Source organism: Phaseolus vulgaris, chromosome 7 (genome assembly GCF_000499845.2).
Source record: "Phaseolus vulgaris cultivar G19833 chromosome 7, P. vulgaris v2.0, whole genome shotgun sequence".
Taxonomy (NCBI): Eukaryota; Viridiplantae; Streptophyta; class Magnoliopsida; order Fabales; family Fabaceae; genus Phaseolus; species Phaseolus vulgaris.
Window position 1 is genome coordinate 16,792,144 of NC_023753.2, and position 16,559 is coordinate 16,808,702.

Here is a 16,559-nt window from a genome sequence, read left to right on the forward strand (position 1 = left end):
GTGGTCTCATGCACATTATATATCTTTTTGAATAAATTTTCTTTTGACATAAACTTTTTTAATATAATTGTATAGTTTACACTACTTTTTTTTATATATTAAAGAGGCGTTTAGGTATATGTATGATCACATTTATTATCTCAGGTCTACTGTTTATTATTTTTTTAAAATATAGATCTACATTTTAATATGGTAGAAAATTACTTATTAATATTGTACTACTTCTATATGCTTAAATAAATTTGAGATATTTGTACATCTGCATGATCTTATATCCAATATTTTATTCTTATATAATAATTTATTTAAAATAAATATTTTTTTCTAAATAAAATTTATATATCATAATATTAATATTAATTTACACTATTTCTTTTTATTAAATATCAACTAATTTAAAAACTATTTTTATAAACTAAAAAATTATTGACATTCAAAATAATTTTAAATTGAAATTAACTATTAACTACTTTATATTCTAAATTAATAAATTAATAAGTTAATTGAATATTTTTTTTCCGTAAATTTTGATCAAACAACGTATAAAAGTGGTTCATGAATATGAGAGTTCTTCACCTTAGCTGTCACCGAAGTAAAAACCAGAAGATTACTAGACATGTGTAATTTACATGAAAACTATAGAAAACAAAACAAATCTACATAAAATTGACGTTTAAAAAATGCAATCAATCCAAAGAAAGTAAAAACCAGATTAAGCCCCTATTGTTTGAATTAGCTACAGGAGGTTATTTTACAACTGAACTACGAGATAACTTTCTAATGTTTTCAATTTGTGCTAATTCTTAATTGGTTATAAGACAATCTGGCTAATTATATAAAAAAAATAACTTCGACAAATTACATTTGATTAATAAAAAATAATTTGGTTGAGGATAATAAGATGCCTCTCAACTTTTGAAATCATCTACATTCTAAAGACGATCATAAACTTTTATGAACCGTGGAATAGAAGAAAAAAAATACTTTTATAAGATATGTACTTTTTTAAAGAAAACAGCTTAGTACGAGTAAAAAGCTATTTTCTAAAATAATTAATGAAATCTAAACATGAACCTACATGTTGTTTCAAACTGCGTGTACAACATATGAATCAAAATCAATTATAAAGGCCTGGTAGCCTCGCCCTTCAGAGTTTCAGATGAGACAGCCATAGTGACACTTGATAACTTTCAACATCTCCCAGCTGCCACTAGTAAAGAGCAAAATTTTGAAGGGAAATAGGCTTCCCCACCCACACTTTTTCTAATTTTATTTTCGTTTTTTTCTTTCTCTTTCTCTATAACCTCCATTCAGGTGGGAAAAAAAATCAAAAGATTAAGGTTGCATGAAATTGCATGTGCAACCTCGGAGGAACTACAATATACATGTGAGAAGGTTAGGCGTATGAACAATTCCGTCCAAATAATGAATTACCTAGGGCGGTTGTGATTTGTGAATCTCTTCTTTAAGAAATTGCGCAATTTGGCTCCTGTCAGCCTGTGGCCTACTTTCACTAAGAATGCTGTACAAAGAGTTCAATTCTTCTGCATTAGCCTTTTTACATAGGCTCCTTAATACTGCAACAACTTCAACGGGAATGTGCTTATTCAAGAGAACCCCTTGACCATTTCCACCACTCACATTGCTTTGGCATGATTGTGAAATCTGTCCTAGAGGACGGGAGTACGGCCGTGAGTCCCAGTATTCATTACACACTCGACTTCGATCCAGCGCCTCAATAGCCTGTTCAAAGAAAGTATGTATCTTTAACTTATAGCTTGATAGCTCTCAAAATTCAAAACTATGCCCATGGAAAACAAAATCAAATATGCATTAAGATGGTAACAATATGGGTGGAAACCAGAAAGAAGCCTACAAGCCCTAAAACACGGCTTTAAGAATAAGACTATTTTTAAAACCCAGACGTAAAACATGTGACAAGATTGTTATCTTAACCAAGGGAGAGATGAAATATTCGTTAAAAAAGACTGATGCTAGATCCACTCCTAGTGTTCCATTAGCCCTAATGGAAAGAGACGAGCTAAGAGAGAGTTCGGTTTGTGCATCAATAAATCAGAAAACTGTTTAAAAAAAATGCTTGGTTGCATTTTAATGAAAACGCTCCTTGTTATTTCCTTAACCTAAATACCTACTGCAAAGGTATAATTCAATCCTGAATCACTATCATGTCAATCTAAAAGAAGCTATAAAAGTATAATAGAAAGGTTAAATGAAGTCCTTGGAACCATAAAAGGATTTTAGGCCCTATTTGGAAGAAAAAAAAAAGTCATACAGTAACAGGAGAAGAAAATAAAATAATAAAATATTTGAGCTTCTCATATAAATAGGCTAAAATCAACTGTCATACTTTAATAAAATCTTTCATTTAACTTATCCAAAACCTGAAATGCATAAGTTCATTTTTTCTTATGCTTATAAGATACGTTCAATTTATTTAACCTTTTTTATTTTATTTTCCTACAAGTGTTTATCAGTAAAATTACCTGCACTATTGCTGGTGAAGAAAACCCAAACATTTCTAAGCCATCAAGGCTACCAGGGGGCTGTAAAGGAGGAAGGCCCTTTCTTCCCAGCTTATGTTGCTTTGCAATTTCTTGATTCACTTTCTCTCTGACGAGCTCCCAGCATCTTGCAGCTGACATGTGGATGAAGACCTCACTTGGACAACTTTCCAAGGAAACCTGAGGGGTAAAACAAGATTTTAGTTATTTCAAACACCAGCTCTTCCTAGTTTCAGTCAACTAATTACTCATACCAACCTATTTTGATATCCAAAGAAAATTTTAACCAAATCCATCCAACACCTAAAAAGTTAAGATATCAATTTTGATCTAACTTGATAAGGAAATAAGTTGCTTAACCACATAGCACCATTAAAGACTACACCATAATACCAAACACCTTGTTTGCATTTTTTTTACATGACTCCATTCTTAAATTTAGATGCCCAGAAGCCAGAATAGTCAGTAATCAAATTACTAAGATAAAGGGGCAATCAATTCTCACAACATTACACGTTTAAAAGAGCAACTTCTGAAAAAACAAACATACGTGGCTCTAAACCTACAACATCTCCATGAAGTGCAAAGTAGAGGATCCAGGAATCATCCATCAAACTTTTGCCGACTTAATAAGGGGGTAAAACTCAGCAAGATATTAGCAACAAAGGATTTAAATTATAAACACATCAAATTGGCAAAAAAATATGAAATACCTTTCCAGACATAATTAAAATAAAAATATAAGGCCAAATTGCATGACAAAAGCCAGCAATTGAGAACGAGGTGAACATACCATAAATAGAGGCCAACCACGTCCAGCATCCAGTATTTCTGAAATATAGTAACACATACTGGATGGATCTGAGACATTTATGTATCTAACACGGCTTCTAAATCCTGCATCAATTAATTCAATTTGCATAAATACACAGTTTATAGACTCAATTAAACAGTGCCATAGAAGTTTTAATTCATTATAACCAAGCATACAGACCCTTTGGAAATATAGCCTGACTGCTACACCAAGACTTTCCAGAAAGCACAACTCCAAATTCTAATGGTTCAACATTGCAGTTGATGCGCCGGACAACCTTTGCTATCCGAGGACCTTTCTGTCGGAAACTGTTTGGACCACAAGAAAAGTTCCCATTAACAGATCTTGCAGGGTCTGCTACATTAGAAGTGGCACATCCTCCAAACTTTTCGTGATTATCTTCAGTCTTAACCTTAGTGCCAGAAAGTTGTGGGTTCAGAGGAGAAATCTCCAAACTTGCCAAACAATGATCACTTGCTTCTACTTTTGAAGGAGCTGAAATATTTTTTGTACATTCTGCACTTGTAAGACCCATATGACAAGAAAGATCTAGTGGGGTAGAGGCTAGAACTGTTCCTGTGTGTTCATGACATTCTTGTTTCACATGCAAAGGCCGAATTGAAGCAGAACTCATATTTTCATGGGGTAATGTGCTAGCATCCTTTTCACCCATCATTGCAGTATCTGTCAAAGAAATGGTCAGGTTTGTATTTTCTATGTTGTTCAATGGCCTTGACTTATCTCCAGAACCTACGGGCATAGAAGAAAGTGCCTTCCTTCTATTTGAATCAGACATTTTCTCGTCATCTTCATCATCACTAAGAAGTATAATATTGTTATGCCTGTAAAGTGAACTTTTCTCACCTCCTTGTTGAGGTAGAGTAGATAAAGCATATGATGTATCCTCCTGAGACAATTGACAACCAGGTGTTTTCATCTTTGATCTGCAAATAACAGATTCTTCTTTAGTAACACAGATCTTGTGATTATGTACGTCAGATGTAGGTTTTGAGCTTATAAATGTTAGCAATTCCTTGGTTGAACCCAAAGATGAAATAGCTTCAGCTGATTTAATCTGTTGAAAATAGCTCTGATCTTTGCTATTTGCTTGATTCTCTATTGGGACGTCAATCAATTGAGAATCATCAATATATTTATTTGGAGGATGCAAAGCCATCTCTGTATGCAAAGTGGCCCTGGAAGAATGAGACAAATTGGATGAATGTGATTTCAATTCTTTAAGTATTGTTTCCTTGCCTGCTGAGACATAAGATGATAGCGCCAGCCCAAGATCTGATTTTGCCCATCTGTAGATTGCACTTAATTTTCCTTCCAATGCCTCCACCAGAATATTTAGTTCACTAACATCATAGCGAAAGAGGAAGAATCTAGAATCCCAAGAGCATGAACAAAACTGCTTTGCATGATCCAAGCAAGCATATCTATCTGGGGAACAGCGACAGCCAGATGCAGATAGGTGTAAATCAAAAAAGCATATGTTGCATTCCCTTTCATCAGTAGCATCAAAAGTACTCTCCATTTTTAATGCCTGTGAAGAACTGCAGAGGAATTCTCTTCTTGCTCGTTCCATCTCAACACGCATCTAGATAGGGAATCACAAGTAACACGAGATTATTAATATTAAAATTCAATAGAAAGTACCGTGGTGATGTATTTTCATAGAATTTGGATTCACAAAGCTAACTTATCACAATTTTGCATTTAACTTTAATATTTTTTTTTTTCGGGGGTGGAGGGTGCATTTTAATCACAAGAATGAATTTCATTTACTTTCTGAAATTGTAATTGAAAGATAACATTTTCTCTACCATAATCTCACAAAAGGGACAGAAAGCCTACGCATTATTTAGACTTCAAGCATCTTGAGTAGAGTATAACATATAAAACCATTGATGAGATTGAGTGTTCAACTAAACCTTAAACTTCTGGGATAACTGGTTAATGACACAGGAATCATTGAATTTTGATTTTTCCTTTTCTTTTTATTCCACTTTTGGATAACAATCCTTGTCTATTTATATGGAAATATCTTCGTACCTCTAAAAAGAAACTTCATAAAAGAACATTTAAATTCAATCTAGCACTTTATGCTTCAGTTTAAAGACTCTCTCCACGATCAACTAACATAATACAGAAGAAAAAAGCCAAGGTGGGGGTATAAGAAAGGGATGAACAGATAAAATATTCGAAAGTACTCATGGTGGGTGAGGTTATCAAATCAAAACTCAAATTGTGAATTGTCAAGCTGAATTTTGATTGTGAATGATAATTTGTATCTAATGACATGATTCAAATATAATGTAAAAATAATTTCAAACATATCATAGTGATGATTTACAATGTTCAATTTAATAATTCAAAACTCAAAACTGATAAAACAACTTAACCACAAGAATCATACAAAAAAAAGTATCATTTATGTGAAACCACTATTTTAGAAAATGGAAACTAAACAATGAAATAGCCAAATAGAGTGCATGCATTGATTTAGTAACAAACAAAGTATTGGAATAATAAAATAGGACAAATTAAAAAAGGTCCTTTATTTCCTTTTCATTAACAAATTTAAGCTCATGTCACTTTTCAATTTCTTTCTTGAGAATCGGTGAAAGAAAAGTAAAAAATGGAAATTATGAATCTTGGAATCATATGATTTGTGTAAAGGATATGAAATTGTACCAATTCACTCATGCGTCATCAGATTCAAAGTCATCTGAAATTCATCTTTAGATATGAATCAATAGGTGGCATATTGAAGGAATTACATTGTGAACCAGAAGATTCTTACAATTATAAACAAGACTATTTAAACATCAACTCCCTTGTTTATGGTCATGACATAAGTTAATACAAAATCATAAATATCATCTCTTCATACTGCATGCATTACAGGGATTAGAGAGAAGCATAATTTACCTTAAGCGCTTTTGCCAAAAGGCCTTCCTTTCCACAGACATCCTTCCATCGTAGATTATCCAAAGTATTCTTCTTCAGCAAATTAAGCTCCCATTGAGCTCGTACTGCTTCCCTTGCAGCCCCAAGCAACAGCTTATCATGTGATATAGAAGTCTTGCGCCCCTGTTCCTGGTACAACTCTATAGCAATATGCCCATGGGGCAGCCAGTCAACAGGAGCTACATTAACAGCCTCAGCACAATTGAAACCGCAGTTGAACCCAGAGTGGTAGGCTCGAGGAAATGTCAGAACAAAGTCCCCAGGGTTTTGGACACACCTATAAACTGGTACTCCTTTGGACTTAAGGATAGAAGGAGAAAGCTGAGTGACCTGCAACAAGTTAGAAATACAAGCAGCAGATAAATATACGTCCAAAGAAATAAACAAGATCATCCAGCATCACTAGTTATCAGCTTAATAATAGAAATATGGACAGGTGGGTAAAATGGAGATGTAAAACATGGAACTCCACCAAATGAGAACATAATTTTAATTCTTTTGTCACCTCTCAAGCAGATACAGCAAACAAGAAGATCAAATGATGTTTGTCAAGTGATAGAAAAACTTTTACTCACCAGCTTATGAAGCAAGTCGGGCTGTTCTTCAAAAAGTTCTGGTAAATGCTTTCTCATAGCCTCTTCCAATTTGCAGGCATCTTTTCCAGGGACTCCATACCACAATTTTGGAGCTCCCCAATGCATGTAGTTCAATGAATATAAATGGTGATCTTCCACATGCTGCATTCACAATTAAATCAAAAGGAAAATATAAAGTTGTTTTAAACTGCAGATCCTATGGTAAGTAAGGACTCATTCTCCCACACACAAACACACACACAACATCAACAAATTGCCATCAACAGAACAAATAGTTCTGGTATTGTGGTTTAGCAAACAAAACCGAGCAAAAAGATAACACCTATACTATGTGTCCCCTTAGTCTCACACAAATGCACATCCTTACGTCCTTTCCATCCTCAAAGAGCATTTTGAAGACACAAAAAAACACATGTAAATATATTACATAGATTACAGATATATTCCAGGAGATCTGATACAGATTTGATTTAGTTGACTTTATTTCTATTTATATCAGATTTTATTTGTATCAGACAGCCTATTTTGGGAATATTTGCTGTAATTTATTTTGACAGGAACCCTGGAAGAATTCCACCACCAAAAAAGCTATCTGCAGTAGTTGGAGAGCCGAAGGCATAATAAACCTCACACTAGAATCTCATACTTCCAATGTGGGATTCAAGTCCCATACCTTATAATTGCAACCTAACATATCATCACATCGCAGCCTAAGTGCCCATGAGGACCGGCTATAAACTAGCCCTTTGACTAATCCAAGGCAAACCTGTGCAACTGACATGTGGTGGAAGGCTATGATACCAATTGATAAGAACCTTGGGAGAACCACACCATAAAAGCTAGCTATTGTAGCAGGAAAGCCCAAGGCCTTGTAAACCTCACACTAGAATCTCACACTTCCAATGAGGAATTCAACTGCCATACCTTGCAAATGTATCCCAACAACTATGTAAATAGGATCATATATTTCGATTTAGCTCAATTCATTTCTTACTTACAGCTTCGTGTTTCTATATATATGTGTGTGTATACATACATACATGCACAAAAATATATATATATATGTATGTGTATCTATATATTTCATTATCCATGTATCCTTTTGTACAGTTCAATCAATCAGAAATGAAGTATTTATTTCAATCTTTTTCTTTGGTCTCAAGCATTGTAAAAACAAATTGTGATGAATTCAATGAAATACATGCTAGAAAATAAGGAAACTATGTAGTCCTTACCCAACAAAAGGAGGAAAAGCACATTCCAATGTACAACCATGGCACTAAAACACCAGATATATCACTGATTTCATAAGAGAGCAGAGATCCAGGAAGCCTTGCAAAGTTATTTAAATTCCAGCCAGACTTTATGTACTGTTCATGTGAAGCAGAACCTAGTTGACTAGATTTACTAGGGAAACCACTCCCAAAAATCCCAGTTTCCAGATCAGCTCCATAAAGCACCTGGAAGTGATAGAAAATTAAATGTAAGCAGAGCAGCATATAATAAGGGCAACAAATAGATAATAGTTTCGTGCAGCAGAGAATTATTGAGTTTCTACAGAATATGACCTCAAGTTCTTCAGTAGGACTCTCGACCATCCGCCAATATTCACCTTCAATGCTCTCCACAGAAGGCTCTGAAGTACCATTTAAAACTGTTGTATTAGCACCCAAATGAGATACATTCTCATTTTTTCTGAAGTATTGGTGCTTAAAATCTTCTGCATATCTCTGAAATGTTTCCAAGGTAAATTCTGGACCAGGTTCAAACCCAAACCTTTCCACTTCACAAGACCCTGTATTGGGTCCTCTTCTAGTGCCATTATCCACCCCCATTCTGGTGCATCTTCTCCTTTTCCTCTTCATATTACTTTGAACCCTTGACATTTTTCTCATTGAATCACGATTCTGAAGTTTGTCAATCCTCTGTACACGTGTAGAAAATTTAGAACCCTCCCATGTACTTTTTTCCTTGAGAGGACAAGGGGGTTTCCAAGAAGATGGTGGAACAATGCGGCAAATTCCATATGGCTCAGCCCTGGACCGAATGCTTGATATATATTTCAAAGTATCTTGAAACTCCTGGATAAATATGAAAAGTCAGAGGTGTGATTTTCTGATAAAGCCAACTGACAACTAAACAGAACAGTGGCATGGACAGAAGTGAATTCAAATGTGCCATAGGAACTGCACAAGACCTCTTCAGTAGGGTAGAAAACAGGAGCATCCTCAATATTTGGCCTACGAGCCTCTTCTGGTCGCCAGCTGGCAATAACCTGTCAGAAACTTCAATTGTCAATTACTCATCCCGCAAGAGAGATGCCCAATAACACCTATTTTATAATGAAGTAACTCATAATATATGATAAAATTACCAACTCAAGTCCATTGCTATTATTACAATAACCAGCTCAATTATGAGCATGTAGACCAAGCCACTTCTATTTTAACATTCAATAAAGGACCATCCCAATTCATAAAACTTGGCAATACATTTTCTCTTAATAAATTCATCTTTCAAAGAAATTAATGTATGTCTATACTAAGTTATTAACATAATAACAAGAATAAAAGAAACGACAGTAATAGAGGAGAATGGAGGCAAATTAGAGTTAATTCATCAATAATGAGGCCAATAATAATTTGACAGAAATAAATCATGTATATTTTATAAATAGACCTTTTGGCAATTACTGCAATCTGGACATCCACGGATGACTCCCTGAGGAAGACAAGCTCTTGAGGAAAAATTCTGCATTGACATTCATATGTAAGATACTAACCAGAATTCAGTGCACTAAAATATTTAGGAAATGTTGAACATTGTATTCAAAATCAAGATATAAATCAATATGAGACGGACTTGATCAAGCCGCTCACAGTCAGAGTCTTCATCTGAATGGTTCTCATATTGTCCATAATTAATCCATGGTCTTCGGCGAAGGGATCTAGGAACCTTTGCAGTTTCACGAACTTGAACATCATTTTCCACCTGAATTGATGGTGATTCAGAAGCACTTGTAGAGGCTGAACAAGTGGTCATGTTTTTATCATCTTGTTTTTCATTGTTTTCTACCCTCTTCAGAGAGAAAGATGTATATGACTCAAAACCTGGTGGAACTGATGGAAAATCATCATTATCTTCTTTAACACATATTCTCATAAGCTCAGTCCCCATCATAACCTCATGCAAAAGGCGATAAGCAATAATGTCTCTGGTTTGTCTTCCCTGTACGAACTAAGGAGTCAGCATAAAACAATAATCTGCACGCCCAGGCCAACACAGAAAAAAAAAAAAATTTGGATTTTATTAAACTTACTTTGATAAGAAGTGTACTTATGAAGTGAAAGACGTGGAGTTTGTGGGTTCTCTGAACTTCCACTGCAAAGTAGCTCGAGATCACATCAACAGAAGCTAATTCAAGGTGCCGGTAACTTCATAAATTGGAATACATCAATCTGAAATAAATCACAATAAACAAATAGAGTCAGCTCAGATAAGGAATCATCATGCAAGACAGCATCTTGACTTTCAATACATTATTTGCTATTTGGTCAAAATTGTTATCCTCTCTCATCTCAGACTATAGCTCTAACTAGTTTCAATAACGCTATTGGCATTCGTCCAGTAGAATGGTAGATCTGAAAGCAAAGGCATATCGAAAGTTCAATCTGTTCTATTTTTTTAATATTCTTGTTGAATCGAATAGTAATAATTGACAAACGAAGGACCAAGCTTAATGTAGGAGGGTGCATCAACTACATGCAAGTGACAACCAGCATTCTTGATCTCTTTCTCACTTATCCCTCTTTTAATATTTATATTTACTCTTTCTCATAACCAAATCCCTAGTTCACTACATTTCAACAGCCAGATCATGAGATAATTTAAAAAAAAAAAAAAATCAGTGATCACTGACAGGATCCCAGATATAACCTAAAAGATCCTGTAAAATTTGTTCAAAAGAACCTTCACAAACTATGGCTACCATTACCGGAACTTAACAATACAGATGCATAACAGAGCAAAGCAAACATCATTATAAACTCACTGCAACAATATTATTTGCAAATATTAAATGAACAGACACGAATCAAAAAGTTAATAATTAATAGTAATTAATAAATAAAAACTTAGTCAATTTTACTATAATCAAGCGATTTTGTATTGATTAGCTCTAATCCTTACGGGAAACAAAAGACCACATCCTATCAGGAGTTACCTATACGAAATCTTGGAGGAATTGCGATTTTCTATTGTACGGTTGAATACGTGAAAAATTGGGGTTAATACAATGGAATATCGATAAAAAAAATATAAAGCAAAAATTCGAAGTTCTATAGATGGCCGGTGGTGAGAACGATGAGCGAGGAGAATTGAAGACAAAGTGCAAACTCTACAAACCCTAACAAGATGGGGGAAGAAGACGATGAAGGAAGCAACATAGATAAATCTGTATCCTCTACATTAATGTCTAGATGAAATTTTTTTTCCCCTATCTTTTGAGTTTTTTTTTTGGTCAACTTTCTTTTGGGTAAACTTGCAATAGTGCGTAATTTGTATAAAGTATATTCGAGCCCAAGGACATTTTCGGGTTTTTGTATCTCCGTCTTTGCCTAACAAAATTATCATAATAATAAGTAACAATAATATTTTTCATGTATATCTTTTGAAGCAGTAATTTTATACTATAATTATATATTTTTATTATAATATTAAAATTATGAACATTTTAGTGTTTTAAATTATAACTTATTGTTATATTTAGTATTCAATTACAAATCAATATGTATGACAAAATTAGTTACTTGTATTAATAGTTATCTAAAAAGTATATCAAAGGTGATATATGATTGAATGACTAAGTAATGTGAGTATATGAATATTAAAGTATACTTATAAATAAAACTTTCTGAGCATATGACGGATTCTTTAAGTTAATCTTGTGGGTATAATAATGTTACATAGATTTAAACATTTTTTTAATAAAATTATCTCCAATGGTAAATTTTTATTAAATTGGGTATTTAATCTAATTTTGTGAATTTTACAGTTGATCTTATATATTAATACTTTTGTTTATGTATTTTTATTTAAACTTGAAAATTGGTCCCAACAAATTTTAAACAATGCTACTTTGTAGCAGCAATGGTGTTTGTATAAGCAATGCAAACTCATTATCATTCTCTTTAAAAAAATACTAATATTAAATATTAAGCAATGTAATGATTAATATTTATTTTTAAAGTCTAATATTAATCAATTTTAATCATTCTAATTAAACATGGTCTTATCAAATATTTTTTACTTTTACTTTAAATTAAAAATAAATAAACAAAAATAAATAGTTGAGGTTGTTTTAATAAACAACAATCATTACAAAGCATGATAAAAAAAACTCGTTTCGAAATTTAATAATGATATCACTTAATTCTTTGTAATTTATTTGTAGTCATATTTAAATTTACTTTTTTCTTTATGCTTTACAAAAAATATTTGCATTTTTATATGTAATGAAAAATGATGAGGTGCATATTAATTACTGCCAATAAAACCAAAAAAAAAATGGTAAATAGATTTCCATATGAAAGGTGACGTACATTATAATTACTATGGATAAATAAAAAATAAGAGATAGTAAATAGATTTTCATAACATTAGTATAAAAGACAAGTGACAATTTTACCACTGTTTATTTCACATATTATTAAAAATCGCATACACTTTACCCAGAAACATAAATTTCTACCATTTGTATTAATAGATATTAAAATACATGCAATTTCAAAATCGTAATTACAATAATCTTGACTAACTGCAAAAAAAAACGTCAACAATTATCTATGAAATTATTGGTTATAAGAATTTTGTTCGAACACTTTTTTAAGTATTAAGGACTCTAATTAAATCTAAGACAGACTTAAGAGAAAGAGAGGTTGTAGTATAATTCACATTATAAGAAAATTTTTAAATAAAAATAAATTTTAAAGAAAATAAATATTTAGCTATTCTAATGACTAAATAAATATCATTTAGAGATTGGAATAATTATTAGTATCTAAAATCATTTTTATTGTTGATAAAATTTATTAATTAATTTTTATTAAATTGTTATCTAATTAGTTATCATATATTAATTATTAATTTTAGATTTTAAAATAATTAATACTTAAAATTTTGATAGTTAATTAAATATTAGTTTATAAACTAATTTATAATTTTTTTTAATAATAAAAATTATTTTAAATATTAATAATTTTGTTGATTTTTAAAATAATATATAATTTGATTAATATAGTAATTAATTATTTATTTTATTAAAATTGATTTTTATTTAATAAGTTTATTTTAGTGTGGAGAAATTGAAATTGGTTTCATTCCTCTTTGAAGAATAAATAGCTTTTATTCAAAAAAGTAACTTAAAGGGATGATTTGAAAAAGAAAATGCAGTTGTATCTCAAATACTAGAAAACGAAAATAGCTAATACAAATGGAAGGAAAAAAAAAAGCAAAATGTTATGAAAAAGAAGTATATGGGTTAAATTGAAACAATGTATCGATGTGTGTTAAAAAAAAGTTATTCTTTTAAAAAATGACACAATTTTGCTACTAACTTTAAGTAAACCATATCATTTAATTATCTAGTTTTTTTTTTTAACATTGTTAACATATCAGATAAAATGCACAAAAATAATATATATATATATATATATATACATATTATTATTATTAAAATATATAAGTTAAATAAATAATAAATTTTATGAGATGGTGAAAGATATGACTAAATTTTAAACAACGTAATAATAACACTGCTTTTAGGATGGCCAAGTCTATGCAAAGTGGATACGAAAATAAATAAAAAATTAGCCTAGGCTAATAAACATTAAACCCACACAAATAATTTTAAAAAAAAAACAAAATAATAATAATGAATTAATGTCGGCATGGTTAACCATTTAAATTATTAAAAAAAAATTATTTAAGCAGTTTGATCGACGTTAAAAGTTTTATAACTTAATTTAAATTCATTAAATCTATGTGATGACTTAGTGGTCACAATATAATTACTTTTTTATTTCTCCCAACATGGATCGACGCTTATTATCCAATATTTTTGCGTCTGTTGTTTTAAACATTAAATCGGCGCAAATTTTAAAGTTAGTGTCGACTCATTTTCGTGATTTTTTTAACTATGATGGAGTTAATTTTTTGGTTTTTATCAAAATGGGATCCGTTTAAAAAAGATTATAAATTTAGGCAAGTCGTGCTTAATTGGGACGACTTCATATGCAGAAGTCGTCCCAATTAGGCATGACTTCTGCCATGTCATACTAAAGTCGTGCCAACTTGGTATGACTTTTGTCCTGTCATACTGAAGTCGTGCCAACTTGACACGACTTCTACCCTGTCATACTGACGTCGTGCCAACTTGGCACGACTTCTGCCACATCATAATTTTTTATTTTATTTTCAATTTTTAATTTTATATTTTATATATTGGGTAATAAGTTATGTAATGTTAAAAATTAATTTATTCTCATCATTACGTGTTCTGTAAAATCATTACTTCTCAAGCTATTTATTTTGCAAATTCACAACAATAATTCTCTATTTATTTTTCAAATATAATAATTTTTCATTTATCTATTTATTTCCAAATTCAATAACAATTTTCTTCATTTTTTTAATTAATCAAATAATCAAGTTATTGTATTACATTACCGTCAAACATGATCCATACACAATTATCCAATTTTTTGTTTCTTAAAACTAACACTATTAGAAAATTATGTATCAAATTAATTTTTAACATTACATAACATACTATCCAATATATAAACAATAAAATTTTAAAAAAAATGACGTGGCAGAAGTCGTGCCAACTTGACACGACTTCTGTATGACAAGGCAGAAGTCGTGCCAAGTTGGCACGACTTCAGTATGACATGGCAGAAGTCGTGCCTAATTGGAACGATTTCTGCATATGAAGTCGTGCCGAATTGGCACGACTTGCCTAAATTTGTAATTTTTTTAAAACGGACCCCATTTTGGTAAAAACAAAAAAAATAATCCCATCATAGTCAAAAAAACCCATTTTCGTCCATCTTTTAACCATGTTTATCTCAAAAAAAAGTTTGTAGGAAAAATACTTACTTTATAATAACTAATCGAAAGCGACTATTTCTATTTTTCTATTTTACTCAATTTTATAGAAATTTAATATATATAAAAAATAATCTTACATACATAAATAATAATCTTACATACATAAATAATTTTGGATGAGTTGTAATTAAAAAATAAAAAATAACATTTAAAAAAAATTGATAAATTGATTAAACAACCTCTTTTCTTTTTTTTATTTGAGTTTCTCTTTTTCTTCAAGTTTTTTCTCTTCTTTTATTGGTAGTTTTGGGATCAGAAAGTGTGTGATGATGTTCACGTTAAGGTTATGATTGACTTAATGCTAAATACAAAAGAATAATGATTTTACCAAATAATATAGTTGTTTGAAATGGAATGAAGAGGATGATTGGAAATAAAGGTTATTTTATCTTATATGTGAGATTTTGTATGCAAATGTGTGTGAACATGCTCTCTCTCTTCCTCTCTTCCTTTTGTTGCCTTAAAATAAAGAATTAAGAAAACGGTGACATAAAAACTGTACATTAATATTAATTTAAAAATTAAAAAATAATTTTATTATTTAAGTAATTTATATGAAATGACAAAATACTCGATCGTACTAATAAAATGAAATATATTAAATAAAGATAGAATCAGAAAGAAAAAAATTATATACACCAAAAAATGATTATAATGGAGAATCCGTTTATGTAGAAGTATAAATTAAAAAAGAACACACACAAGTCACACTTACCTTTGCATGTGGTTTTGTCCGAACATGAAAACTTCTATGATATAAAATAAAATTTGCCAAACATGTGTTTCATCTATTTTGATTTTGATTACTGAAAGACTTTTTTTCTCTTCTACGACTCACTTGTTTCAAAGCACTAACTGTTATTAACCACAGTCTGTTTCATCAAAATTTGCATGGAAATAATTGTCATAGCACAAGGAAGCAAAATTGTATGTTTTAAAGCAATGTTCTATAACATGCAAAGTAAATGATATAATGTAACAGCAAGAGATTAATTTCTCTTAAAATGTAGAGATACTTAACATAAACTCTTTCTCTTGTTAAAATGCTGAACATACTGATGGAAACCAAGTAGAGGATGCTCAAGCCCATGAAGCCCAAATTACTGATCTCACTCCTTTTGCTGCAGGTTTCCCAAATTCGTGGACGAATTCTCTCCAACCCGGGGAGTATGATGGAAACTAAGTAGAGGATGCTCAAGCCCAACAAGGGGCCCAAGCCCAACGAATCACTAGGAGCATGGCAAGAGCTTTGGGACAAGAGTATCAAAAGATGGCTCTTCTTATTTCTTTTATAGAGTATGGGTGCGGATGTAATAAATAGGTGTGCAAGTAGTAAGGGATGCTAGGGGGAGTGTAAATAGGAGTTAGGAGGTGCCAAACTAGGAAGGAAAGTCACACTTCCTTCATGCATAAGTTGGCGCCGAATTTGAGTGACATTTGAGGCACATTTGGATTTGCATTTCAGCACCTTATAGGCTATAA

At 31.5% G+C, this 16,559-nt stretch overlaps 1 protein-coding gene across 2 annotated transcripts; it reads right to left on the reverse strand.

Annotated features, from left to right (window-relative positions):
* Positions 1-967: 967 nt before the first annotated feature.
* LOC137827811 (putative lysine-specific demethylase JMJ16) lies at positions 968-11,450 on the reverse strand. 2 transcript variants are annotated; one of them, XM_068634146.1, is made up of 13 exons: positions 11,131-11,450; positions 10,228-10,366; positions 9,771-10,136; positions 9,588-9,659; positions 9,106-9,183; positions 8,477-8,989; positions 8,144-8,368; positions 6,888-7,049; positions 6,274-6,642; positions 3,517-4,939; positions 3,316-3,419; positions 2,505-2,702; positions 968-1,743 (listed from the first exon to the last, which is right to left on the reverse strand). In XM_068634146.1, exons 3-13 carry the CDS (start codon positions 10,086-10,088, stop codon positions 1,435-1,437), a joined length of 3,771 nt encoding a protein of 1,256 aa, XP_068490247.1. In that variant the 5' UTR covers positions 10,089-10,136; positions 10,228-10,366; positions 11,131-11,450; the 3' UTR covers positions 968-1,434. The 2 variants fall into 2 exon arrangements, with proteins under 2 accessions (XP_068490247.1, XP_068490248.1); XM_068634147.1 differs by having other exon boundaries at positions 9,771-10,145; positions 11,131-11,440.
* Positions 11,451-16,559: the final 5,109 nt, after the last annotated feature.

What these genes read in the sequence shown, in the direction of transcription:
- LOC137827811 (XM_068634146.1), bottom strand. Translation starts at nt 10,088, where the DNA reads ATGATGGGGACTGAGCTTATGAGAATATGTGTTAAAGAAGATAATGAT. An exon ending in GTCCTACTGAAGAACTTGAG is followed by an intron (nt 8,369 to 8,476) that starts GTCATATTCTGT and finishes TATCACTTCCAG; the next exon opens with GTGCTTTATGGAGCTGATCT. An exon ending in TTTTGGCAAAAGCGCTTAAG is followed by an intron (nt 4,940 to 6,273) that starts GTAAATTATGCT and finishes TTCCCTATCTAG; the next exon opens with ATGCGTGTTGAGATGGAACG.